General features: G+C 36.6%; 1 protein-coding gene across 2 annotated transcripts; it reads left to right on the forward strand.

Moving 5' to 3' along the window:
• Positions 1-18,178: 18,178 nt before the first annotated feature.
• Positions 18,179-26,311, forward strand: LOC149803559 (uncharacterized). 2 transcript variants are annotated; one of them, XM_089953291.1, is made up of 5 exons: positions 18,179-18,699; positions 20,657-20,827; positions 21,894-22,086; positions 23,844-24,459; positions 25,465-26,311. In XM_089953291.1, the coding sequence occupies exons 1-5, from the start codon at positions 18,360-18,362 to the stop codon at positions 25,675-25,677; spliced, it is 1,533 nt and encodes a 510-aa protein (XP_089809417.1). In that variant the 5' UTR covers positions 18,179-18,359; the 3' UTR covers positions 25,678-26,311. The 2 variants fall into 2 exon arrangements, with proteins under 2 accessions (XP_089809417.1, XP_089809418.1); XM_089953292.1 differs by having other exon boundaries at positions 18,180-18,699; positions 23,904-24,459.
• The last annotated feature ends 514 nt before the right edge of the window (positions 26,312-26,825 follow it).

Below are 26,825 nucleotides of genomic sequence, written 5' to 3' on the forward strand. Positions count from 1 at the left end.
CAAACGCGGGATCAGCGGTACGCGCAAACATTCTATTATTTATCATGTTGATGTTTTCAATTGCGATTTTTTCGTCGTAAATTCTTTGAATTTAAACCACTCCCCGCTATCGCGTTCATGAGCGCGTTGGTTGCCGCATCGGCGGATGGCGAAGTCGTCGCCAACGACTCTAATTTTTCTTCCACGGCGTTATTTATTACTTTACTGACATTTGCAGGCATCACTGTCGTTGATGGCATTACCGGTGGTTTCTGTTTTTTTCTCCTGAATTTCACCAATGACATTAGTTTGTCCCGCGCGGCTGAAAACGCCCTTCCGGCAACATCTCCAATGGCACTAATACCCTTATCACGAATAACATCAATAGCCTTCATTCCTAATTGTTTGGCTAACGGCGCTACTTTTGGAGCCATTCTTGTAAATAACCCCGCAATGGTGCTACCGAGACCATCTCCATAGTACGCGCGGTAAACAGGCAATCGCGAGTTTACCACGTAGACGAGTACTGGTTTATCATGGTTGTAGTGTATGATCATCCTTATTAAAAACACCAGTTTTCCAATTAATCATCCACGAGTTCGTCTATGAGCGTTCGATATGCATTAATGTCCATAATACCGCCTGCAAATAACCGCTTGCAAATATCAGCGGCTTCATTGATTATTTCCGGAGAGTTATTTCCGGCTCGTTTTCCTCCAATTAGTACCTCTAGCCGTGATATATCACTGAGAACACTACCAGGACAGGTAACGCCGTAGGATTCTTTACCAACAGAGTATCCTTTTCCTTTTTTTGGTGTTATACTCTTAACTTCCTTGTGGAATTCATCGTAATCGGGATCACCACGATGTGGTAATGCTTCTTTATGTTTACTCGCTAAATACACTATTCTTGCCCAGTCCTTTAACGACTTTATATTTTTCTCGTAACCGCTATTGATATGCTTCTTATCTCGTATGCTCTTAGCAAAATTGTTGGCAGCAAAATTAATTAATTCTTCCCTTCTGCTGAAGCCTCTAATTTCATCTATTGTGCTCTTCTTGAGTACAATACGGGGTATATTCCCCTCTTTTTCTTCCGGTATTTCTTCTTCTGGTATTTCTTCTTCTGGTATTTCTTCTTCCGGTTCTTTCGCAGTAGCACCTAGTTCTTCTTCATCGGCCATTGTAACATAGGGTTCTTGTGGTTCGGTTATAGCGAGTGGTGGCGGCCTCCGTGTTGTAGCAGCCGCTATTTTTGCAGGAAGTGTTTCTAAAGACCTTTTTGTTTGTTCGGTCTGAGCCGCTATCTTTTCAAGCGCACCAAGAACGGGTACAGTTGCCGCCGTAACATCTTTGGTCGCTTTAGTTACCGGGGCAAAGAGTTGCTCGCTTCCAACAGTAAAATCGGTTTGTAGTTGCTGCCGCGTTTGAAGTTGTTCTCGGACCCTATCTCGTAACGGTATAAACTTTTTAAGCGCTGCTAGCCGCTCTCTGGCTAGCCGAGTAGTAAGTGATTCGCCTACCATTATTGCAATTGCGAAGCAATTTCTAATTTCTCGCCGGAGTTTTCGTCTATAATCCTTCTAATGTTTTTGATCTTGCTAGAAATCTCCCGGCGTCGTTCATAAACACGTCCGAGTTTTTTTCGTATTATTTCAACGGCAGTGAATAGTCCAATGAATGCATTTGCGTCATTGTGGTACAGGTTCTCATTAATCGTATGTTGTAATCGTTTTATAAAAAAGTACTCGCGGGCCAGGGTAAAACGCCCCCGTTTCGACTGTTCGTTAATAATCTCATAATCGGATAATATTTTTTCACTGTCGAGACCATCAGATAATTCAATTCCTTGATTTTTTAATTTTGAAATCTCAGTTAATATATTATTGATGTCTTCGATATTCATTATTCTTATAAAACATCTTATTTCTAATATCAAAAATTTTAATAAAATTTAATAAAATTATTGGGGGTCATTTTTGACCCCGTTTTTTGTATGGACAGTACAATGCCGTAAATCTCCACTCGAGTGTTGTGGCAGATTACAGGCATACATGGACGGTACAATGCCGTAAATCTCCACTCGAGTGTTGTGGCAGATTACAGGCATACACATATACTTAATTAAGGACATTCACATCTTGGAACCCTAAACATACATCTCCGGGAGGGGAGGCCTAGGGTGACAAACGTCATCGTAGACCTCCCAGAAGATATGCTTAGGGACATCACTACATGGATGAATATATTTACAATGAAATGATTGATGGATGATGGGACGGCACAAGACAGCACAAACATAAAACGGCGGGGCGGAACTCTACGGCCAATTCAACCAATCAAAAGCAACCCAATTAAATTAACCCGGTTGCATGATTGTGAACAAAAGACAACCACACGCCCGGGTCAAGAGCGTGGGTTAGTTTTGATTAGTTGAATTGGCTTTCGAAAGCCCCAGGCTTATAACGAGTCATCTTGTATATAAAGTGACTAATACAGCGGCGTCAGTCACAAGGTGTGTGTTAATTTGAATTCCCTTGAATCGTTAAATCCTTAAATACTTATTAATGGTGTTTCACGGCATTTAAATGAAACCAAATACTCAAATAAAACATTAAAAAAAAGAATACAGCTGTTAGATAATAGCGTGTATTTCATTAGTTTTCATCGTAAAATGATTAATTAATCGCAACATTAATTGGACTACAAGGGACATAACTCTTGTCATGCGACGCTATCACAAAACGAGTTATCTCCCTTTGATGTTATATATGAAAATCGAATTCTGTGACCCGTCTTTTTTGAGATCGCTGTTTTAGTTATATTCTCCGCAACATCTAGAACTGATTTACTACAAATATCGAAGTATTTACCAGCCGCATTCATAGAGCGAAATATTTTTTCCTCGTGCGTTATTGTATCAAATGACTTTACGGGTTTTGCCTTTCTCATCCCTCCTGTTTTTCCAAATTTGGAATTTTGACTCGGTGTAACAGCTCTTAGATTACACAGTCTGTTATTTTGAGGACATCCATCAATGTGATCAATAACGAGACCGTCGTTGATCAGTCCGTTAAACGCTTCATACACCATCCTGTGAATAAGACAGATTTTTTTCCCAGCATTAAATCGCAAGTATCCGTGATTATTTACGGTACCAACCGGCTTCTTCAGTCTGCGGTTTCTAACAATACCGTCGCGAGATGCCTCGTAATTAACAAACACAGGGTGAGGTCTGAACTCTTGGTCCATTTGTATAATAATACTACTTGTCTAATTTATTATTTGGTTTAATTATAAACCTTGCAATGTAGTCTTGGGGGGTTTTGATGACGAAGTCGGCGGTGGGGTCAATGACGGCGTTTTTAATTCGCTTGTCATAATAGCGTTTTAGTTCCCTGTATCGCTTTCCGCCACAATTGATACACAACTGCGATTTTCCTCTTACACCGACGTGGCAAACCAAGCACGGTAGGGGGCCAAGAGAACCATTACGAACGCTTTGTAAATGATACCCGCAGAATTCACCTCTACATGATTTATTGCACGGGGTTGTCGACCCAATCATCAACCATTTGCATTTATTCATTATACTATATTCTTTTATTTAAATACTTGTTTTAATTATATGGATGAGTTTGAGAGATTAGCAGTAATTAAGCCCTGGAAAAATATTAAGTTCAATCTCGATAGAGTCCTCAAGGACACACCAAAAGCGTTAATAAACGATAAAACCCTGTTGAATAAAATACGCGATTGTATCAATGAATTCAAACGTGATGGTGCATCTCATAGTTGGTCAACATTTCGAATTGATGGTGTTGTTGATGCTACCATGAACGACAACCGCGCAGCAATGATAATATCACAACTTGACGGTAAAAGGTATTTCTTCAGAGTAAAATTCATTGTCCGGGTGGAATCAGGCGATTGGATCATACGTGATAAATTTGAACCAGTTTTCACTGTCAGCCGCGACTCCAAGCCGGGGTTGTTAACCGGAATTGACAGACCATACTATGAACGAGCGTATCCTGAAACAGCAGTTGTTTATGGAATATACCCGTTAAATAAGAAACCTGATATCGGAAAACTGAAACCGATGAAACAGTCAACGGGGATAAATTGTGTAGCAGAACGAATAATAGAGCATTTTACAAATGCATGTCGAGGAAACAAATTGACTGATTTACGACGTAGCAAAATCAACCAGTGGGAACTAACCGTAAAAGAGCGTGGAGCGACCATCAGCGACATAGCGAGATTAGAAACATCGCTGAGATTTCCAATAACCGTTACAACGATAACCGGTGAAGTATTATACGAATCGAAGTATAAATCGAAGGGAGCCCCAATCAAAATTATTGATCATAACGAACACGCATGGACGCCCGCGATCACAATATTTCCACGGGATAGAACAGTAAAGTATATACCCGAAGAATTTTTAGGAGAACAATTCTCCAGGGATGGTTTTCTCGCGGAGAGGAAACTATTTGATGCTATTGCCTACTTGTGTAAAAACGACCCTGTATCAGTGTGGTTACTTCGCAGCGCTGAAAACGATGTGGATACCTTTGATCAGTTTGTAAGACCAAACGGCGAATTATATCGCACTGAAGCATTTCACAACAGGATGAAAAAAACCGCCATAGAATTTGAGGAGCATGATGAACAACTGCTAACAAATTGTTTTACGATTCCATCGGTTGTAGCTCATGTTGCAGCAAGGAAAAATGCGTGGAGACCAACGCGCAAGGAATTTCTGCCGGATGTACAATCCAGTTGTTTGGAGTATTATCACGGTGGATTATGGAACACTGAATACAACCGCGACGCTATGATCTCGGTTGATATGGTTGCCTGTTATCCAGCGAGTTTTCTCGGGTATGGATCCGCCGCTGAATATTTCAAACGATTTGGACACCCCAGTCATGAAATGACTCGTGTTGCTATTAATGGACCACTGCCTGATTTTGATTTAACCGGATTCGCTCGCATAGTATCATTTGAATTCGCAGCAGGACTTCATCGCTGTTGTTATATTTGGATCGGTAGACACATGGCTGAAAAGAAGTGGCTGCCAATAGCGCTGCTACGGTATATGATTGATTGTAGCATGCTAGTTTCGTTGATTGTCAGTGACGCGATTATATCATACCGGGCGCAGACTGAAGTCTGGTTACCAGAACCGGAGCGTCTAGATAGCATAATTGACGAGTCCAGAAAAAACATTGATGCCGACGAGGAATATATCATCGAATGGTCCAGGAGGATATTTAACCAACGAAACCGCGAGGCAAAAGATCTCGGTAGAAGAATAATCGGTAAGTTCACACAAGGTGGAAAAAACTGCGACTACAAACGATATTGCTCACGGCTGATTATAGATGACGCAGAATATGATTTCGTAATCAAGGACGCAGTGGCAAAAAATAGATACGTGAACTGCAAAACAGCTTTTTTGTCCAATGGAACGAGGTTGGGTACAGTTGTTACCTACAGCGACGGAGACAGCCCGGCGTATCCACATTTGAGGGCGTCTATGCTGGGTTATGCCGCTATCAATTTATTCTCGATGATAAATAGATTCCCCGATACCGCGGTTAGAGTAGCCGTTGATTCGTTTTATGTTGACGTAGCGTATAAGGGAAACGTAGCCGAGTTTACTAGTCCGGACGAGAGTTGGGGTACATGGAGAATTAAAAATGAAATACGACGCGATTATTCCCCGTCAGCAGATGTCACCGTTGAAAACAACTACTTACGCGGTGATAAATTGTCAGAATGGTCTAATGCACCATCGTGTTCTGATCCAATTTGTAGACACAAAACAGTTTATTTAAGCGGCTGTGGCGGGTCAGGAAAGACGACTCGGGTAATTGAATTATTTCGTACGCGGGCAAGTATAATCGTGCTTACACCGACCCATAGACTAGCGCGAGAGATAAAACAACGAAATGTTGACGCCGTTACTTATCACAGCTTTTTTCGATACAGCGGCGGTGAGTGGACTCCTGATCGAATGGGTGAAAAATTTATTCCTGAGGTTATCATCTGGGACGAAATATGTACTGTTTCGTTAGATACTTTACAAATGTTTCTTGAGTGGTTGCTGCGCGCGAATACAGCGGTGATCATGTGTGGCGACCATGGCCAACCACCACCATTTGTCGGCGAGGGTCCACATGATTGGTTAAGGGGTTTTGTGGACTATTATGAAGAAACCGATACTGATTACCGAGCACTTGATGAACAACTGCGCGAGGTTAAGAAATTAATCAGATTACAGCCGGATAGAATTCAATGTGAAATAATCCGCGAGGTGATTCCGGAAACGCCGTTAAATGAATTCTGGGAAACATGGAGACCAAACGATTTGATTGTAGCGAGCAGAAAGATAGTCAGAGACACACTTCAGCGGAAGTTGTTTACGTTGCATAAGGAAAAGTTTCCAACGCGTCCAGTGCCGTTATGTTATAGACCCGCGGACACACGGCGGCAGAACATTGAAGTTGAAATTCCAGCCCCGACAGCGTCGGGGACAAAAAAACAAATTCTCGTGCTGAATGATATCGTGCTCGTTGATATCGGTGTCGTCGAGGACGCGCTACGTGCTGATAAATCCCCGTGGACGCTAGGATACGCAACAACAATACATTCCTCGCAGGGACTAACCATCACGGACACAATTGTTTGGATGGTTGATAATCGCATCGAATGGTCGAATCTAGTCTATCTTGCAGTGTCCCGAGTACGGAGAATAAATCAGCTTCGAAGAATTGTTATTGACGAAGCCAGTGACGGAGTCACCAACGACAACGACATTATCGATGCAAGCGTCATTGATAGAAAACTCTCGGGTTACCGCCAACAGGATAAAAAAAAACAGCGGCGTTTTGATATTGATGCCGAATTAATAATTGCGTTACGACAACAACAGAATAATCACTGCGCGAGTTGTAATTGTGTAATGCGCTGGCGTTATTCGGATAAAGACGCTCGCCAATTTACCGTGGACAGAATCGATAACAGTCTCGGTCATGTTAAAAACAATGTGAGGTTGACATGTCTTGAGTGCAATAGACGCAACGGCGCTAGTTAAGACCACGCGGGGGTAATTGAGTATCGTCAGGTATCACTTGTAGTTGCTCGCGTGTAAATCCGCGCTGAGGAGCAGTTGAATCCAGTCTGTAGATCGGTGGTCTACCAGTTGATCGTGTTATCGTTGATATGTTATGTGTGGTAACACTCCAAATAGGATCAGTAGCTCTTTTTTTACCGCCTTCAAGCTCTCCTGGTTCATATAGATATCTAACAGTGACATCGCCAAGAATCGGCTTGGAAACGCTATTTATTTTTGATTTTCCGGGTATATACTCGTATTTAATCGCGACGCTGGGCTTCATGTTGATTGCTCGGGTAATCTCGTTATTTAACGCTGCAATTACGCCTGGCAACCTTTTAACCCATTCACGAGATCGTTTTTCTTGGATGAATTCCTTCGCGTATTGATATCCAAATAATCGTTCAGCGAGAGTCCGATTGAATCGTTCAACAATTGCCTGATCACGATGTAGCGCAGTATGACCTCGTCGTATCGCGACGCTATGATGTTTCAGCGTTGATAGAACAGCGCCGCGAAATTCACTACCAGGATCAACTTGTAATAGATTTGGCCAGCGCAGAGGACCCCTTCGATAAATCCGCTCAAACGCATCGGCTACTTCAGTTGCTGACTTTGTTTTTAACGGCTCCGCTTGTTTGTATCGACTCGCAACATCAACTACGGTTAGCGCGTATTTGTAACCGTTGTCATGCGGCAGAAATAGTATATCAGCCTGATGAACTTCATTGGGTACGCTGACATCAAAGCGCGAAAAGTTGATTTGTTTAGGTGGCGGTAGATAGATTTGCCATATAGCCTGTTTGGATAACCAATTAGCCGCAGTGGCCTTTGTTACCTTTGCAGCGCTTGCAAGCTTACCAATTGCGGCCTTCCCCTTCCAGTATCCTCTCGGAGAATAATAGATGGATTCCATGTTGTTATTATAAACGCTAGCGTTTTCAATTACCAGCGCGAGAAGCTCCGCTTCCAATCATTAATTTACCTTTCATAGCCGATTTTACCAACCATGAAGCCAATTTTTCTTTGAATGATTTATCAGGAATAGCATTTAACGCGTGAATTAATTTTACATCCGCGATATGACGCTGTTGCAGATCGCTACTTTTGTAAGCAACATCATGAGCATGACACGCCTTATCGATAGCGTTTATTGGGTACTCACCGGGTCGCGGCTGATTTTGATCATCGAGTCTAATATCTAATCGCGTTCCGGGGCCACAGTAGCTATATCCTGGGAGGTGTTTTTCTCCTGGATACTTTGCCCACGGGGTTCCGGGGAGTTTTGATAACTTGGCTGCAATATCACCTCCTCGCTTTTTTTTAAAACATCTCCGGGTCTAATAGAAATAAATCGAAATTTCTTTGTACCGCATTGTGCACACTTGCCAGTAAGGGCCGATCTGTTATTTCTTGTTGTAACGGTTGTCATATCATTTGTGCCAGTACGCACTCTACACTTTACACAATATAGATCCATAATTTATGTATAGAGACATGAATATAATTGATTTTTCGGCGACTAAAACAAGAGAACCAGTTAAGCATGTTGCAGCGTTACCAAACTCGATCCGGATGATTATCATCGGACCATCTGGATCCGGCAAGACGCAATTGTTACTCAATTTAATAATGAGATGGATGAAGTGGGATAAGTTGTATTTGGTTGCTCCTAGCGTAGATGATCAACGATGCTACGAGGTGTTGAAAGATTTCAACGAGAATGCATCAGCGATCGCTAAAAAAAATGTCATCGAGTTTATTACAGATATCAATGATGCACCGGGTATTGATGATATTGATGGCGACGTTAACAATCTAGTCGTGTACGATGATGTTATGTTAGACAATCAAAAAAACCCAGCTAGGATATTTTCCAGAGGCAGGCATAAAAACACTGACGTGATATATGTCACTCAACGATACACTCAGATTCCAAAAGTAATTAGAGACAACTGTAATATTCTTGCTGTATTCAACGGCGTTGATACACACACGCTACGAAATATTTGGCAGACATGGTGTGGCGGTGACATGGACTTTAATGGTTTTCGAAACTTTTTTAGTCATGCTCAGTCGACCCCACATGGATTCGTAACGATAAATTTACATGATCCTCGGACACGATATCGTATCGGACTTGACCAAATATTCGGTTAGTTGTAAATAATTTTCATTGTAAATAACCACTTAGCAGCAGGGGTATGGGCAGCCGTCGCCGCCAAAATTACATTAATCAAATGATCTAGTATGAAATCAAATGATTTAACCTAGCAAATGAAATGATCAATCCAGATTCCAAATGATGTAGTGTCACATGAAATGATTTAACGAACGAAACCGAATGATGCTTTTAGATTTCAAATGACGTGGTATTAAATGAAATGATGTAGAGTGAAATGAAATGATTTAACCCATCAAACGGAATGATGAATTCAGATTCCAAATGATGTTGTGTGATATGAAATGATGTAGCATGAAATGAAATGATTGAACCCCAAAAATGAAATAATGAATTCAGATTTCAAATGATGTGGCGTTAAATGAAATGATCTGGCATTAAATAAAATGATTTAAAGAACAAAATGGAATGATGATATATGCTTCCAAATGACGTGCTATTAAATAAAATGATGTAGTCTAAAATGAAATGATTTAACTCAACAAATGAAATCATGAATTTAAATTCCAAATGATCTGGTATTAAATAAAATGATTTAAAGAACAAAACGGATTGATGAAATCTGCTTCCAAATGATATAGTATTAAATGAAATTACGTAGTATGAAATAAAATGATTTAACTCAACAAATGAAATGATGAATTCAGATTCCAAATGACGTGGTATTAAATTAAATGATTTAAAGAACAAAATGGATTGATGAAATCTGCTTCCAAATGACGTAGTATTAAATGAAATTATGTAGTCTAGAATTAAATGATTTAACCCAAAGAAAGAAATGATGTATTCAGATTCCAAATGATCTGGCATTAGTTGAAATGGTCTGAAGAACAGAATGGAATGATCAGCTCATATTCCAAATGATGTGGTATTAAATGAAATGTATAGAATGTAAACGGTCTGATCAAAGTGTAAATCAGCTAGCGTAAATCCAAACAAACACAGGGGGGCGCTGTTAGGCAGACTTACAATCGACAGGCGTATTTGCAGAATTCGGTTGAGATTTCTGCAGACGACATTTAACAGCTAAGGTTAGTGTTTCTTCTCATTTGATATAAACAAGAACTGTGTTTTCCAATCAGGATAAAGTGACTATCCACATTAATGAATGTCTGTGTGTATTTTATTTTAAAATCTTCCTTGTACTGCACGAGTTTTCAATGCTTCATCTCAGCTAGAACTATCAGCTTAGGAGATTAAATCTTCATCGTATTTGATCAATAGTAATTACCATGTTTAATGACCTAACGTAGCATACGCACTAAACCAACAATTTGTTGTCCGCAACTTTTTGTATGTCTCATGTTACCGGCCTTACGTACATAGGCATTATTCGTCCAAGTTCTGTATGTAAGAGATCTTCTTTTTCCTCCATTTAATCTAGTTTGCATTAACATATTACTGCTGTGTGTTTTTTTTCCTTTTAGTTTTCTTCTGGGAGATCGAATATAATTTTATTAGAAATCATGATTCGCGACTCTTAGTGCATTTGAAACACCACACTCCTTTCCAAATGTATTGAAAATGGGGGGTGGGGGGTGGGGGTGGGCTTAGTCATACATTTTGAAAGACTAATACGTGAACAATAAACAGTTGCCTTCTTGGAGTGTTTATGGCGAAGAAGAAGCACAGATCATGCTTGAATAAACCCAAAATTTAGCTAATGATGTATGAAAATAACAACGAAAGGCGATGGATTCTATCAAATTTTTAAAAATAAAACAGCATCACCGATTTGTAAGTGATACCCTTAGGGTAATACATCAACGTTAATAAATCGTCATATGTGTGTTCTAGTATAGATCAAAACTTCCGTTGCTTTCTCCCCGAAAAGGGATTGAAATTTTCCATCAGGCGGACGTGATGGAAAAAATGTTTGTTAGAGTGGATATTGTCATCAGTCTGTCGTCATGCCCATATTGAGATCGTCTAGGGGAAGAGATGTCATTTTTGTTTATTTATTGTCATTAGTTCTCAACTGGACGGTTGCAGAATTCTTTCATAAAATCTCATTGGCGTGCCACTTCTGAGTGGCTTGTTCACTGTAGAGTCCTGTTTCCGTTTACTATTATGTCACAAATTGTTTTATTTCTTTATTTCTATATTTTACCATTTTTTTTTCTTCTATTGTATTACAGTTGCAAGACTCTCACTTTCGGGGAGTCCTGCTCCTGATTTTCCATTTTTCAAATATTTTGTTAGGTATGTAGTTATATATGAGCCAAAGTGGTCACGATGACATTGTTATTAATTACATCAACTCATGTGGGTTCTTTTAGATAGCAAGCTTCGGTTGCTTTTGCCCTGGAATGGGATTGAAATTTTTCCGTCATGCGGACGTGATGGAAAATATGCAGATCAAAAGAGTCTCTGGTGTAATTTTACTAGGCACCTAAGACGGCTTTTCAGAGACAATATGATTTTTTACTTTGTTTCTTTGTAGGCATGATAAGGAAAAAAAGTTGGCTAAGTTTCATTAGCTCTTGTTCTGCCCTGTGTTTAATAATTATTTTGTATTTTTTTTTTTTTTTGCTCTATTTCCTGGTCATTTACTGCTAATTCTCCCCTGTGGTATTTAATATGAATTACTCGTATGTGTCCTTATGTTAGTCCCTTCTGTGTTAACCGTTTCTCATTACGTTGCAGGTTTATGTGGGCACGCTTTTCGGTCTTGTTTGGTAATTTAATCACCGCCTGCTGTCTTCTATCTGTCATCAGCTGGCGGGATTTCGGTCCAGTTTCTCCCGCACTTTGTTTTAGAGGAACGGTAAATCTCTCTGTCTGAAATTAATTTCTAATAGTCTGGTTTAACGAGTCTATTTCGGCTACATTTGTTTCAAATGCCGAAGTCGGGTCCTTGTCTGTTGGTTGGGGTGGGTGGGTGGGTCTGTCGGTGTCCTTATAGCAAGCTCATTATAAGTGGCTTTTCCGGGGGTTAGTTTCTCAAAGTTAGTTTGTTTTTCTGATGGAGTTTTTGCTAGCCGCTTATAGGCTTTCCAGAGTATATAATTCAGTAATCCAAAGCTGTTATCTTCTATTTTACATAGCATTATAAATGAAGTCTATCACTTCTCTGTACAAAATGTTGTCTGTTATTTTAGGGGTATAAGGAAGATTTTTTGGGCTCAAAATTGCCTAATTTGCTTATACTTTTAGTTTTTATATTTGTCTTTGTTTATTTAAGGATCTGTTGTATAAAATTATGTTTTTTGCTATGTGGTCCCTTGCACATGGGACAAGGAGGGATGTTTGAGATAAGGTGTCTCTTGTGGGCATTTTCACCTGTCCACCCTACATCATGTCGATATTGGTAAATGTTCGTTTGTTCGCTTATCTCTTTTATTTTTTTCCAATGATTTTCATACTATGTTCAAGTCAATTTCTAAATTTAGTGTTTCCACCTTGTTTGGCTTTACTTTTGTATTGTGTTTTATCATATTCTCCAATTCATTCCTGTTAAACATGGTCCAATATTCTTTGCTTGTTTTGTAATTTTATATAGTTTGTGTTATTCTTTACGCTATTTTGGGGTGCACTTGCAATTTTGTCATGCTATTTTACTGGATAGAAGAAAGCCAAACCAGTAAAGGTATATGCCCTGCCAGTGATATTCTGGATTTTCCTGACGTTTATTCAATCTGGAAATATAATTTACTACTTATTTAACTCAAGTCCATGAGATTGAGTCCTTCTTTTTTCCTATCTTTTTATAATGTGTATTTTGGTAATTTGTGGATCCCATTCTGTATAAATTTTATTATTAATGATTCAAATGTATTTAGATATATAAATTCAAAGTCCGATACGTCAAATTCGTACCAAATCGAGTTGTATAAATACGATTTCGCAATTTGTATTTTTCCAAATAAATTTATTTGCCTATCATTCCATATTATAGCATGTTTCTCTACTTTTTTCCTAATTTGTAGAAAATTTAGCATTTTACTGACTTTCCCTAGATTTATTCCTAATCCTTTAACTTGATTTCTTATGACTTCTGTAGGGAGCGCTTGATAATTCTCCTTCCATTTGCCTATAAGTAGTATTTCAGTTTTAATTCGGTTTATCTTTGAACCCGAGGCTAATCCAAAAAGGTTGTACTGCTGCATTAAATACTTATACCATCGCTTTGAAGTTATAAAGTTGGAGCAATCGTCCTCATGTTGGAAGGTTTTACACTCCTCCCTCATGTCAGTTACTCTTACTCCTCGGATTCTTTTATGATTTTGGATTGCATTATGTAGTGCCTCTATCCCTGTTTCGTACATTAACATAGATAGTGGACAACCCTGTCTTACATAACCGTTTACTGAGAACGGATTGGTTTTTGCACCATTGGTCTGTACCAATGATTTTATATTCTTATAAAGTGTTTTGATCCAGTTCTGGAATACATTTCCAAATCCAAATTTATGCAATATCTGCAAAATATAATTCATTTCTACCCTATCAAACACCTTCTCCTGATCAATGAGGATTAAAGCGCCATCAATATTAGATGTTTCCGTATAATCTAGTATTGTCTTTATTGAAAGTATATTATTCTGTATATTTCTGCCTTCTTCACCATACGTTTGGTTTGGATCTTTTATGTACCCTTATTATTGGTTTAACTCTATTTGCTAAATATTTACTGAGTATTTTGCAATCAATATTAAGTAACGAGACTGTTCTCCAATATTTTAGGCCTGAAGTCTAGCCTTTGTTTGTGAAGATGAGTGTAATAACTCCTGTTTTCATGCTTTCTATCATTTCTTGATATTTTTATAAATGGTATTGTTGAGAATTTTCATTATTGGAATTAAATATTTTTTGAACTTTTGATAAAACTCGGGCGTTATCCCATCTAACCCCGGAGCTTTATTCCTAGTTAATTGGTAAATTGCTTTATCTATTTCTAATTCTGTTATGCTTCTTCTTCTTCTTCTTCTTCTTCTTCTTCTTCTAATAATAATAATAATAATAATAATAATAACAATAATGATGATAATAATGTTATTATTATTATGATTATTATTATTATTATTATTATTATTATTAGTCGTGGTAGCTCCTAACTTTACTATATGTATAGCTGTACTATATGTACACATTATTTTGCTCTACTGTATGTACATCTTATTGTGCTGTACTATATGTACACTTTGTTGTGCTGTACTATATGTACATCTTGTTGTGATGTACTCTATGTACACCTTATTGTGCTGTACTATATGTACACCTTGTTGTGCTGTACTATATGTACATCTTGTTGTGCTGTACTATATCTACACCTTATTGTGCTGTACTGTGTGTACACTTTATTGTGCTGTACTGTGTACAATTTATTGTGCTGTACTGTGTGTACACCTTATTGTGCTGTACTATATGTACACCTTATTGTGCTGTACTATATCTGCATCTTATTATGCTGCACTGTATCTACACGTTATTGTGTTGCACTGTATCTACACCTTATTGTGCTGTACTGTATCTACACCTTATTGTGCTGTACTGTGTACAATTTATTGTGCTGTACTGTATGTACACCTTATTGTGCTGTACTATATCTACACCTTATTGTGCTGCACTGTATCTACATCTTGTTGTGCTGTACTGTATCTACACGTTATTGTGTTGCACTGTATCTACACCTTATTGTGCTGTACTGTATCTACACCTTATTGTGATGTACTGTGTGTACACTTTATTGTGCTGTACTGTATCTACACCTTATTGTGCTGTACTATATCTACACCTTATTGTGCTGCACTATATCTACATCTTATTATGCTGCACTGTATCTACACGTTATTGTGTTGTACTGTATCTACACCTTATTGTGCTGTAACGTATATACACCTTATTGTGCTGTACTGTATTTACACGAATACTAATCATATTCGAGTTTGTATTAACATACTTACGAAAGCAAAACATATTTAATTTTACTTTGAATAATCCAGCAGGTAAGTGTGGACATCTGCGCTTCGCAAGCACAAAATGTTATTTGAAATTTTTTACTGAAACTTCATCTGATGTTGTGGGTGAGGGCAACGTTCCCTCTGAGATAATGCTGTTTGGGTAGATTAAGTGTGTTGAGGCAATTTGGATAGTAATTCTTTTCCAATTTTAGCTTTGTACTATATTATGTTTTTTTTCTTCTTTTTTCTAGCTGGTCAAATTGAGAGTGTAAGGTAAATTTTGATAGTAGTTCCTTTCCAAGTCATAGCTAGGTGGTTTCTGATGGCTGTTGGACTGCTGTTAATTACTTGGGGGGAGGGGGGAACCAGACAGATGCCCCCCCATTTCCAAAAAACTGAAAAGGTATTTTATGTTTTTGTGTTTCCCCCTCAGATATGTAGTATGTTTTATTTTAAAATAGAATTTTATATAAAAAATTTAGTCTTAGAATTTTTGATGGGCTATTTATGTTTCCTTAGTGTTATCTAAATGGTTGTTCGTCCAAGCCTGGGTTTTTTCACCTTGTTCGAAGTTCCTTCCCTTGTATTTTTTTGTGACCTTTGCTACAGGTCGCCTAGGTCTCAGTATCTGCTATATGTAGTGGTGCTGTATTGTGTTTATGCTATTTTATATATATGTTTGAGACCGCAATTTTAGATTCAGTGTTATTTTTCCCAGTTGTATTTCTTTTCTACTAATTTGGATCTAGGATCCGATGTATTATATTATGTTATATTCGATTAAATAGTTTTGGTTTTTGAATTTTGACGCTGAAACGGTGTACTATTGTTTTTTCCCTTGTTTTTTGTTGGGAATTTTTTTTTTTGTTTTAATCTAATTTAATGTGTCGTTCCTCGTGGTAGCTCTAGGAGTATCAATAGGTAGGTTACGCTCGATTCAAGGTCCACACTTCTTTATTTTCATTGTGTTTCTCCTGAGTTGAGTTAGGCCTCCTTTTATTAATTTATCTAAATATTTTATTAGAAAGAATCCAAAATTGTTTATTTTCCGCATGTGGGTTGGTCAAACCATACAGTACGGGAGCTGTATGGTTTTAAGATAGATAAAGAGTAAGTAAAATTTTAAACTATGAATTAGCCCCTGTTTGTGTTTTATGTCTGAGTTTGGTCTGTTTATGTTCTACATGGAGAATTTTTTCAAAACTATTTCATGGGCCTGTCCACTTCGCGTAGCGCCATGTGACTTAGCCCCATGATGTCATAGTCTTTACTTTCCCCATGTAGGTTCCCTGTATCTTTGTATATTGTGTCATTAAGTTTTCTAAGTTAGGTAAGAATTATATATATATATATATATATATATATATATATATATATATATATATATATATATATATATATAAAGAAAAAAAGAATAAAGAAAAAAAACCCCCAAAAAACAGTCCAAAAAAGATAGAAAGAAAATCACTTTTTCCCCCTTATACTTCTCTTTATCTCTTTACCACAATTATTTGCCCACAGGCCATCATGGTGTCTACTATGTACTCTGTAATTTTGTATAATTTTTTTTTTTAATGAAGTCTCCATCCATGTATAATATATTTGCCTTTTGATATCTCCCCCCCCCCTTTGTTTATTTCAGTTTCAATTTACATGTTTTCCTGCTCTCGCACTGTATCATTGTGTGTAGTTTACTAAAAGGGGCTTTTTCACACAGTGAACATTTTGGCGATACTCTGACCATGTCCCGTCTCACTGCTACCTCTCCTATCAATCATGCATTGTGCATGTATTTGAAGCAGAGGCTTTGTATTTTTAGGGAGCGTAATTTGGTCCAGTGCCCCCATGCTCTTTTCCAGTTAATCTCTATGTTCTCCTGTTCTACTTTACTTTTAGTTTTTCTTTTGTTATTTCCTCTCTAATGTATCTATATGTTAGTTTTCCTCCTGGTCCCATAAAGTTTTTATATCCCTATATTTGGTTAGTATTTCTTTGATATGTCTAAATTTTCTTGGTATTTCTAGTTTTTTTTTACAAGTTTATTATTTTTATAAATGTCCCCCCTGTTTCTCATTGTGAACCCAAACTAGTAGATGTATATTCCATCCCATGGTGATGTTGGTATTGCTTTAATCTTTTTAAATATATTTATAATATTTGCAGTCTTTATCCAAATGGGGTTGGAGAGTGCTAGTCCCCCCTCTCTTGTGCTCTACAGAAAGTTTCCCTATTGACATAGTGGGTCTTAAAATCCCATATGTAATTAATAATCTCCTTATCTAGTTTTTCTAAACTTGTATTTTCTATGTCCATATACTTGGTAATAAAATTTATATTCGCGTATATGTACGTTTTGGCCACTTGGGCCCGTTCCATTAGACATAATGGCGTAAGTGCCCATGTGTTCACATTCGTTTCTAATTTCTGTTTCATATTTTTATAGTTTTCTTGTTCTTCTCTTATCCCAAAATAAATGCCCAATGCATTCGCTCTTTCTTTAATTAGGTGTGGTGGTAATCCTGAGTGATTTCCTCTCTAGCTCCCTATTTTCAGTATTTCATTTTTTTCATGATTTATTTATGACCCAGAGGCCTTACCAAAGTTTTCAAATTCCTTCTCTATGTGTTTAAAGGAATTTTGGTCTTTAATAAAGTTCGTACAATCTTCTGCATGCTGTAGCATTTTTATTTCGTATTTTACATTTTTAACTGTAATACCTTCAATCTTCTTATTAAGTCTTATTCTTATACTTAGAATTTCAATTGCTATTACGTATAATAGCATAGATAGCATTCCACATAGTCTGGAGTTATGTTTTCAACAGTCTCGTGATTTAAAAGTGATATTTTAAAAATAACATACGAAAGTGATTAAATATGTTGAATTGGAAATACCACCGTAATATTTAGCATTTCTCACAATTATTCACTCGTTGGTCCAGGAAAAACGCTTTATCCACATGTAATAGCTTCACTACTTGCGATGAATGTGTGATTTTATAACTATTGAAACATTTATCACTTCCAGTTCATTGCCTCTTCAAATCAACACAATTCCATTGCCTGAAATGACAAATGAACACAATCGACTCTTAAGAAAGTTTTGCCATTCTTGATAATGGGGTACTTTTGAATTCCATTTCACTCTGATGATATGTTACCACAAAAATGTATTCTGGCTCAACAGGATTGGTGTCGTTAGTAAACTTTATCATGGAAGAATTGAGAAAGTGTAAAAAGCGCATGTCAAATAGAATGGAAGCAGAGAACATTATAAGGACTCAGGTACGTGGAATTGAGATTTTAATGGAGGACTCCCTGCAGGATGTATCAGTGCCTGTCGAAGTGATTGAGCTACTTGGACAAGCTCGTAGTATCCTTGATAAAACCGATATCAATTCTATGCCAGTCAGCGAAGACCACCGGTACAGGGCGTCGCAAGTCTATACTGGGCATAGGGGCAGACCTCTTTATGACATAAGAAAGGAACAACTACAATTTTTCATCGGTAATTTCTTAACTCAACTGACACACTGATATGCTGTATATTATATTTACATGTTCCATTGTTATCCCCTAACACATAAGCAGTGTTTACTGCTTCCAATTTCTTTTTTTTTCTGATGTTCATGCACAATATTTGATAATGCTTCCGTATGCAAGCAAATCATTGAGGTGTCATTTTTAAGCGTTGATAGTTTTCAATATTGTAAGACATGACATTCTTTCTTGAGTATCATTATCTGTCCGTCTGGCTAAATGATTTCGTTATCCTGAATATTATAAGGTATCGGGATTTAAGCTGTTTATGCAACAACACTTAGGAAATGATAAATGGTAAACATCAGTTAGGTAATGCCACTGAGTATATTATTCGCACACCACCCCGTTTGTTTGTACCTCGTTACAAATTTTACAATAAAAAAAGTATCAAGAACATAAAGTAGCACGAAATTAAGTAATTTCATTCACTGATTTATAATTTCTAACTTACAGTTGAGAATAGTTCCCTAACACTGCGGACCTATTGGCATTTCAAATCAAACGTACGCTCTCCATATAAACAAGCGACAGATTGCTCACTGACCTTTTCTGGTTTATAGAACGGTCCATTTCATTAAAAATGTCTATGTTTAATATTTCGTGACCAAACTGAGCAAATAAAAAGGACAACTCTTGTATACACGTTAGAGACATGTAACACCAAAAATGTCCGGAATTACTGAAATTATCAAAGACGGTGAACTACATTACCCCGTTGCTTAAAACATAGACTTACCTATGCAAATATGGCGACTATGTTACTTACAAAACTCCCGTTTGATTCGAAACGCCAACAAAATGACATTGCATGGCACTCTTTGACAATCAGGTTAGAAATTATGAATTGAATGACTAAGTTTTGTGAATTTTTTTATATCCTTGATGCGTTTTCGTTTTAACATCGGTGTGTGTGTGTGTGTGTTGGCAGGTTTGCAAATAAATGGGAGCATGTACGAATATTTTAGTCCTTAAAGAACCATGTATTGAAATTTAATATATAGTACTGTCAAAGACTTCACATGATATTCTACAATCGATACTTTTACCACCATACATTATAAGAGAAATTGTGTTTTCTTTGGTTTGTTTGCATGATTCTTTATTCCACATGATATATATATATATATATATATATATATATATATATATATATATATATATATATATATATATATAGTCATGTAGTGCATTTTTTCAAAATTAATTGAATTATTTCATAACGCAAAACTTTCCTCAAGTAGAAAGTATAAAAAGATAGGATATTATTAGAAACATATATCCTATGCGTCTCAAAATAACCATTGCTTTTATTTTCGTTTTAATTAAATAATATTTTTATTACCAAATGCTGTAAAACATTATTTTTTTTAAAAAAAAATCTGTCTGACAGTTTATATTCATATGGTGTTTGCATCACGTTATAAAACATCACATTTGATTGGGCAATCTCAGCGTGCTTTGACCTCATGTCTTTTTATTGACGTCATCAGTTTTCATGCATCAGAATTACACGCGCAGTTTCAACATTATTATTTTCTTTTACTGTTTGAAACTTCATTCGTTGGGTATTTGGAATACAAGTTAAGTGGCTAAGACTTCAGCGTGTAAGAATAACTATACTACATACCTTATGATGTGTGCACACGTTTGCCCAAGAACTCAGATGATTTTGAACCATCGTGATCGCGCTCGGGCTCAAAACGTCTTCCTGGTGCAAATTTTGTATTATTATACACATATAATTAAAATGTGTCTATAGTGACTGTTAATGCTTTTTATACGCTGAAATTTTGTGTTTTAGACATTACTAACCGATTTATATTCTCTCTATTATATCCACATAACATAAACCTTTATATGGAAAATCTTTCTCGTGCTTTGGAAAATTATTTGTAATCACGTCTGTATTAATTTTTCTCCAGAAAATTACTTTACATCAGGAGATATGGCAAGTTTGCTTGGGATAAGCAGGAGAACTGTAGAGCGGAGACTAGCAAACTTCCGCTTGACTCATGGGATACGATTCAGTGATATAAGTGATAATGAGTTAATATCGATGGTGCATTCAATAATCAACAACTTTCCTCGTTCAGGTAAGAGTTCTTTTTCTTCAACTAAATGACTTCTCTGTGTACAGTAAAATAGTTGTAATTTATGTTCATTGATGTGTATATTGTTATATCAGTTTTGAAATTTTTATTGGGGATGGGGATTTGCTTTTCCGCAACTGTTTTTAAAGATCAATTAACGACTCTAACTTTGTAGTGACTCCTGGTCATTTTTCCATACAGCGACTTTGCCCAACATAGCCCAAGCGCCGACTAAAAGATATTTCGGCATGGGGCTCAAACTGTAGATAATAACTGACGTGTGTTAAAAACTCTCATTTTTATTTGCAACAAGAATGGTATTTAAACAGATGAAAACATGATCAGTGCTTTCATAAACTGTGCCGATACCGTTTAACTGCCGGTGATTGTCATAGACTAACAAGTGCAGTTCGATTTGCATGTAAAACGAAATCTTGGAAAGCTTAAAGGCATTTAACTGTCTTGAAACTATTGGTCCGAAGTTAATCAGAGTCAACAAAGAAGCGATCTTGCATACATTTATCCTATCATATTTCAAATTCAGTCCAGTGGCCTGCTACTTCTGCAGCGACCTGAACACTACTAAGCTTGAAAAATACAACAACAAAAGCGTGCTTATAGGTGTGAGTATGATTATTTACACAAGCATTTATCATTAACTCTTAAGGCAAATCTGACAACCCTGAAAGTGTGCAACTTAGGTCATGACTTTAGAGACTTTCAAATTCTGAATAAGTGTGCGCTTCCCAATGTTTGGATAATTTTATATGTTTTAAGAATATAATAAATATTTGTTTAGAAATACAATTTTAGATAGTGAATTATGTTAATTGCCCCAACATTGAAAACCTCATTGCATGGCAAACATATAGTTTATGTATGCAACTGTCATTCTGTGGAATGAGCTACCGAATCACCTAAGAGACCAATCACATTTTAATTCATTTAGATCCTTAATTATATCCTGGAATGGTACCGACTGTAAATATTATATATGCAAATAAATAAATAATTTTTTTTTTTATGAAATCAATGCTTGTAGTCATGTTTTAAATACATGTTTCTTTAGGTTTAAAGACAATCGAAGATCATCTCATTTCACAAGGTATCCATGTACAAAGAGAGAGAATAAGGAGAGCAGTTAGAACTGTAGATCCGGCTGGACAACAACTGAGGCAGTTACGGTGTATACAGCGAAGGGTTTATTCAGTTCCGTCCCCTCTTGCCTTGTGGCATATGGATGGCAATCACAAACTGATACGGTAGTGTTCCACTCAGTTATATGACATGTGCTAACAATAAAGTTGTGTGTAATCTCTAATTCTCAGTACCCAAAGTTTTGTTAATTTAATTTCCTAGGCTCCGAAATCCTAAAATTAAGACACATAATTTTACTCCAAATTTTCTATATCTTAGCATCTCCAAGATAAAACCTTCAATTCTAAACACATTTTATTGGAAGGAAAAAAGTTACAGCATAAAAAATTCAATCAGTTCTCTTAAATAGTTCGGACGTATAACATGAAAATTCGGCAAGGACATCATAACATCAGATCAATCAATGGCAGTTAGTTACTTGTTAATGTAAGTATTATTAACGATATTCAATTCATGTTGATCTTGGACGTTGATGGTGATTAGATAAGGGTAAATTTGGTGCTTATTTTCCCGATTTTTACAAGTCTATCATGTTGGAAATGACATATAGTAGTGGGTCAAGTTGATGAAATAACGCATATACAAATAATCTCTCAGACATGTTTTGTTCCTCGTGTAATCTTGTCGTGTTATATGATATTCATATTAATTGCTTAATGTGCGCAGATGATTTGATAATATATGCATCTAAAAGTAATGGCTTGCAAAATGCCGACGGAGACGGTGTCTAACTCTTTAACACTAACACAATTTGAGGTAATATTTCATGAAGTTGGTAAACTTATCAATAATTGGCAATTAAAATAAAATTAATTGTACTGAGGCTAGCAGAACATAATAATTATTTAATGCTCTGGTAAGCTTGAATATTTTTGTCGAAGTAAAAAGTAGCCATCGCAGACAAATACGAAGGTAGGGGGCTAAATTTATAAACTCTATTCATCAACCTATTACAACTTACGATCATGAAATTTGACATAATAGACTCTGATTGATGTAAAGAGGTTAAATGACATGAATGTTTATGACTAACTATTCATTAGGATTTTGACATTTTGTTTTGGACATTAAAACGTTTAGCAGCATCGAGTTAGGGGAGTATTTCCATCTCATATGCAATGTTGAACACATAATGCCGGGTACATCTATCGGAACACCTAAAGGACTCCCTTGCATACAAATGTGCACATGAAAACACAAAACAGTGACACGACTATATAGTGCAAGATTCTAACAAGCTTAATCAGATATTTAGGATTTGAACATGTTTGGGAGATAAATATTAATAAGCTTGGAACAGAAACAGCTTCAAACATTGGTACAGTTGAAACTCGCGGTTGTCTTACAGTTATTATTCCAAGAGATGCTAAATATTACTCCATTTGTGTAAACAAAGCAGAGGCCGAAAAACATTTTGCCTGCATTGGTTATAAATATAAAGACAAGAGAGAAATATTATTTCATAGTTTTGAGGAAACTGGGTTTGATATTCATATGGACATCAATAAGTTATTTGGTCATTTAGTATTCATGTTTAATTAAGATATGACACCAATAACTATGAATCTTACAAATATCTGAGCAATACAATGTTTAATAAGAATGAATCAAGAATGTGTTGACATTCAGTTGCTTAGCAAACTTTATAGGAACATTTGGAGATTTTCTTCAGTTATAATGCATTTCTTAGCTACTTTCAAATATCTTAATAACGTGAGTTTACATTTAACACTTATGTATGTGGAGTGTAAGGTATGATGGTCGACATTCGAGAGTGAGAGATCAAGCAATGTGTTAGTGATCTACTTTATATTAATAATAAAACGCGCGGTGTTATCATTGTTATATCCATCTCTTGCAGGAAAGCAATTCATTTTCTTGTCTCATATAACGTGGAAAGCGATATACATATATTCTGCAGATGGCGTTTTGTAATACACGGATGCATCGATGGTTTCACAAGACTTATTGTCTACCTAGCTTGCAACTGTGATAATAGAGCTTCAACAGTTTTAAACCATTTCACTGAAGCCGTTTCCAAATGGGGCCTTCCTTCCCGAGTGAGAGGGGACATGGGTGTGGAAAACCGTGAAGTTGCTCAGTACATGCTCTCATACCCTCGTCGGGGCCTTAATAGGGGAAGTTTTCTAACTGGAAAAAGTGTCCATAATTCGAGGATAGAGAGGCTATGGCGTGATGTGTATAATGCTGTGCTTTCTTTATTTTATGAGCTTTTCGTATCATTGGAAGTCAAAGGCTCTTTTGATCCAGATTCGGAGAAATATGTCTTCTGCTTGCATTATGTGTACAGAAATGTGATAAACGACAGACTATTCCAGTTTATGAATTCATGGAACAATCATAAACTGAAAACTGTGAACAACAAGACTCCCTGCCAGCTATTTATACTTGGACTGCAGCGTATATTTAACGAGAATCAAGTAATTGCTAACGAATACTTCGAAGAATTAGATCAGGTGAGAAGCTTGTCTCATTTTAAGCAATGTGGCCTATTGTTAAAGAAAAAAAACCAGAAAGACTGAAGAGATTTGAAACTGGGCACTATACAATCTGCACGTTCCTTAAAATACCTACCATTATTTTATCAATGTCTCTGTGTGTGTGTGTGCTTCTGATTAGCAGTGTATTTGATTACCAAAGTCGTAACAAATGACTACAACTTCACAGTGTGCTACTTCGTTAAGTGGAAAGTACCTGTATTTTCGAAATATATTCTATCAAGCTCATAAAACATACCAAATTTACAATCAGCGAAACATTACAATAACAATATAAAGCAAAATTCCATGCATGCCAATATAAATAGCATTTAAAGGACATCTGATTGTAACATTTCTGCTTTATATAACTTAACAGACAGTATTCGACAAAATTTTTAGAATTTCAGAAAACTGTTTGTCCAATATCGAGGAACAATTTCTTTTAGCACGGAAAACTTTCGGGCCCCGAGTGGCCGAGTGGTCTAAAGCGCTCTTCGTTACGGATCACTGCCATCTCACCTCTGTCTACGGCGGTTCGAGTCTAAGATTCAGCCAATGTGGGCATGTGAGAAAGCTTGCCAGTAGCTCCTCGTGGGTCGGTGGTTCTTTCCGGGGTTTTCCGGGTTCTTCCTCCACCATTAATACTGGCCGCCATGTATAGCCTATCGTGCTGAAAAATGGCGTTAAACCCCACAACAACAACAACAACACGGAAAACTTTCATGAGTTTACCATGCAGAGACCAAATTACAAATTTGTTTATTGCCGGTTCTGCAAGACAGTATATGCTATTCTCTTAGCCTAACATTTGTTGGTGATATTTGGAAGTTAGAACTGAGCCACCGTAGCTCATTCTCTTAAACGAATTCATTTCTTAAGAGCCAAACTTAATTGTGTCTTTGAATCAGTTTTTTTTAACTATAAAAAATGAATGAATACATTGCAGACAAAATTATTATTAGTATTATTTTCTTCATTTAGGACGCTCTACCAGAGTATGGAATGGATTTAGATGCACCGTTACCTGAGCCAAGTGATGAAGACAATATCGACGTGCCATCAATAGAGCTACTTAATGAGGAACAGTTGCATTCTTTCAATGCCAAAATGCGTGGAATTCACGTAGCTGACCTTTCTGACATTGAACCATATTTGCATGCTTTAGATTCTGTAGATGAGGTTTTGGAAGTTTGAAGTCGATAATTCATGTACTCTACTACATTTCCGTTGATTATATGGGGCGATTTTACTTTCTGCAATTGCTCAAAGCAGTATCTTGTCATCAGTGACAACTTTTTTTCATTCCTCCATTTGTAATTAAATTCATCTTAACTCCCTATTTGTAAGATTACAAATGTATTAATAAACATAATCTTTGTTCGTTATTAAATAGACTGTGATCCAATACAGCTCTATGTTTAAAATAATAAATGAATAACTTGCGCAAGACTTCGTCAACTGAAATCTGAGTATCAAATCTACTCCTAATAGGTATGTCCGACTGTACTAAAATCTAATTAATAGTGTTGATAGTTTTTGTATTATAAAGATCCAATAAGCGGTAATAGAACATGCTTTTGATTTAATTCAACTGAAATCTCCGCAGAGTACGCATCTTACCTGTATTTATTCGTATTTATACAAATTCTGTCAGTATTATCAAGCATTTTTCTGTGTAATTCAGGGATGGCACTTTCCGTTCTGTTTGGTGTATATTTGTAATCCTCCATGATTGATTCTATGTACCCTGATTTTTGTCTAAGTTAATTTCAATCAATGAAAATGTCACTTAAGCCGAGTGGAAGCAGTACTTTAATAAATAAATACAAATTAAATAATGTATTTATCAACTGAAAGTTGTGTTCTAGTTCTATCTTTTAGTTTCTTTTAAGTGTAATCATCATAAATGTAATGTGTCCTCTTGTAACTAAACGTAAAATGCGTCAATCTTTCTTAGCAGCTATGTCCTCGCGCGTTTCTCCGAGAACCTAATTAAGTGCCGACCGTGTTTTGATAACTGACTTGTGGTGCATTGAACGAAAAGCTGGCCTCCTTTGTATTATCACGTTAATTATGTCTTTTGAATCAAATAAAAAAGGTCGAATAAAAGAAAAGTTAAAAGGCACAAAAATCTTATAAACTTAAAATCTAGTGATCCCGGTCGTATATCGTGTGAACTCGCTTCATTTGAATAATCGAACACTGTTATAAATGTTATCGTGTATGTAACATAAACTACCTTAAATTAACAGACTCTTTCATAACTGTTATCAAAGATAGCAATGCAGCCAAGCGAAATGAATACTTCGTAAAATAAAGAGCTTGTTTTCACAGATACGGAC

This window comes from Sinohyriopsis cumingii, chromosome 3, assembly GCF_028554795.1.
Source record: "Sinohyriopsis cumingii isolate HCF-2022 chromosome 3, ASM2855479v2, whole genome shotgun sequence".
NCBI classification, from domain to species: domain Eukaryota; kingdom Metazoa; phylum Mollusca; class Bivalvia; order Unionida; family Unionidae; genus Sinohyriopsis; species Sinohyriopsis cumingii.

Coding starts and splice junctions, on each gene's coding strand:
- LOC149803559 (XM_089953291.1), top strand. CDS start 18,360: ATGTATTCTGGCTCAACAGGATTGGTGTCGTTAGTAAACTTTATCATG. Junction 18,700..20,656: donor ACAACTACAATTTTTCATCG/GTAATTTCTTAA, acceptor ATTTTTCTCCAG/AAAATTACTTTACATCAGGA. Junction 20,828..21,893: donor CAACAACTTTCCTCGTTCAG/GTAAGAGTTCTT, acceptor ATGTTTCTTTAG/GTTTAAAGACAATCGAAGAT.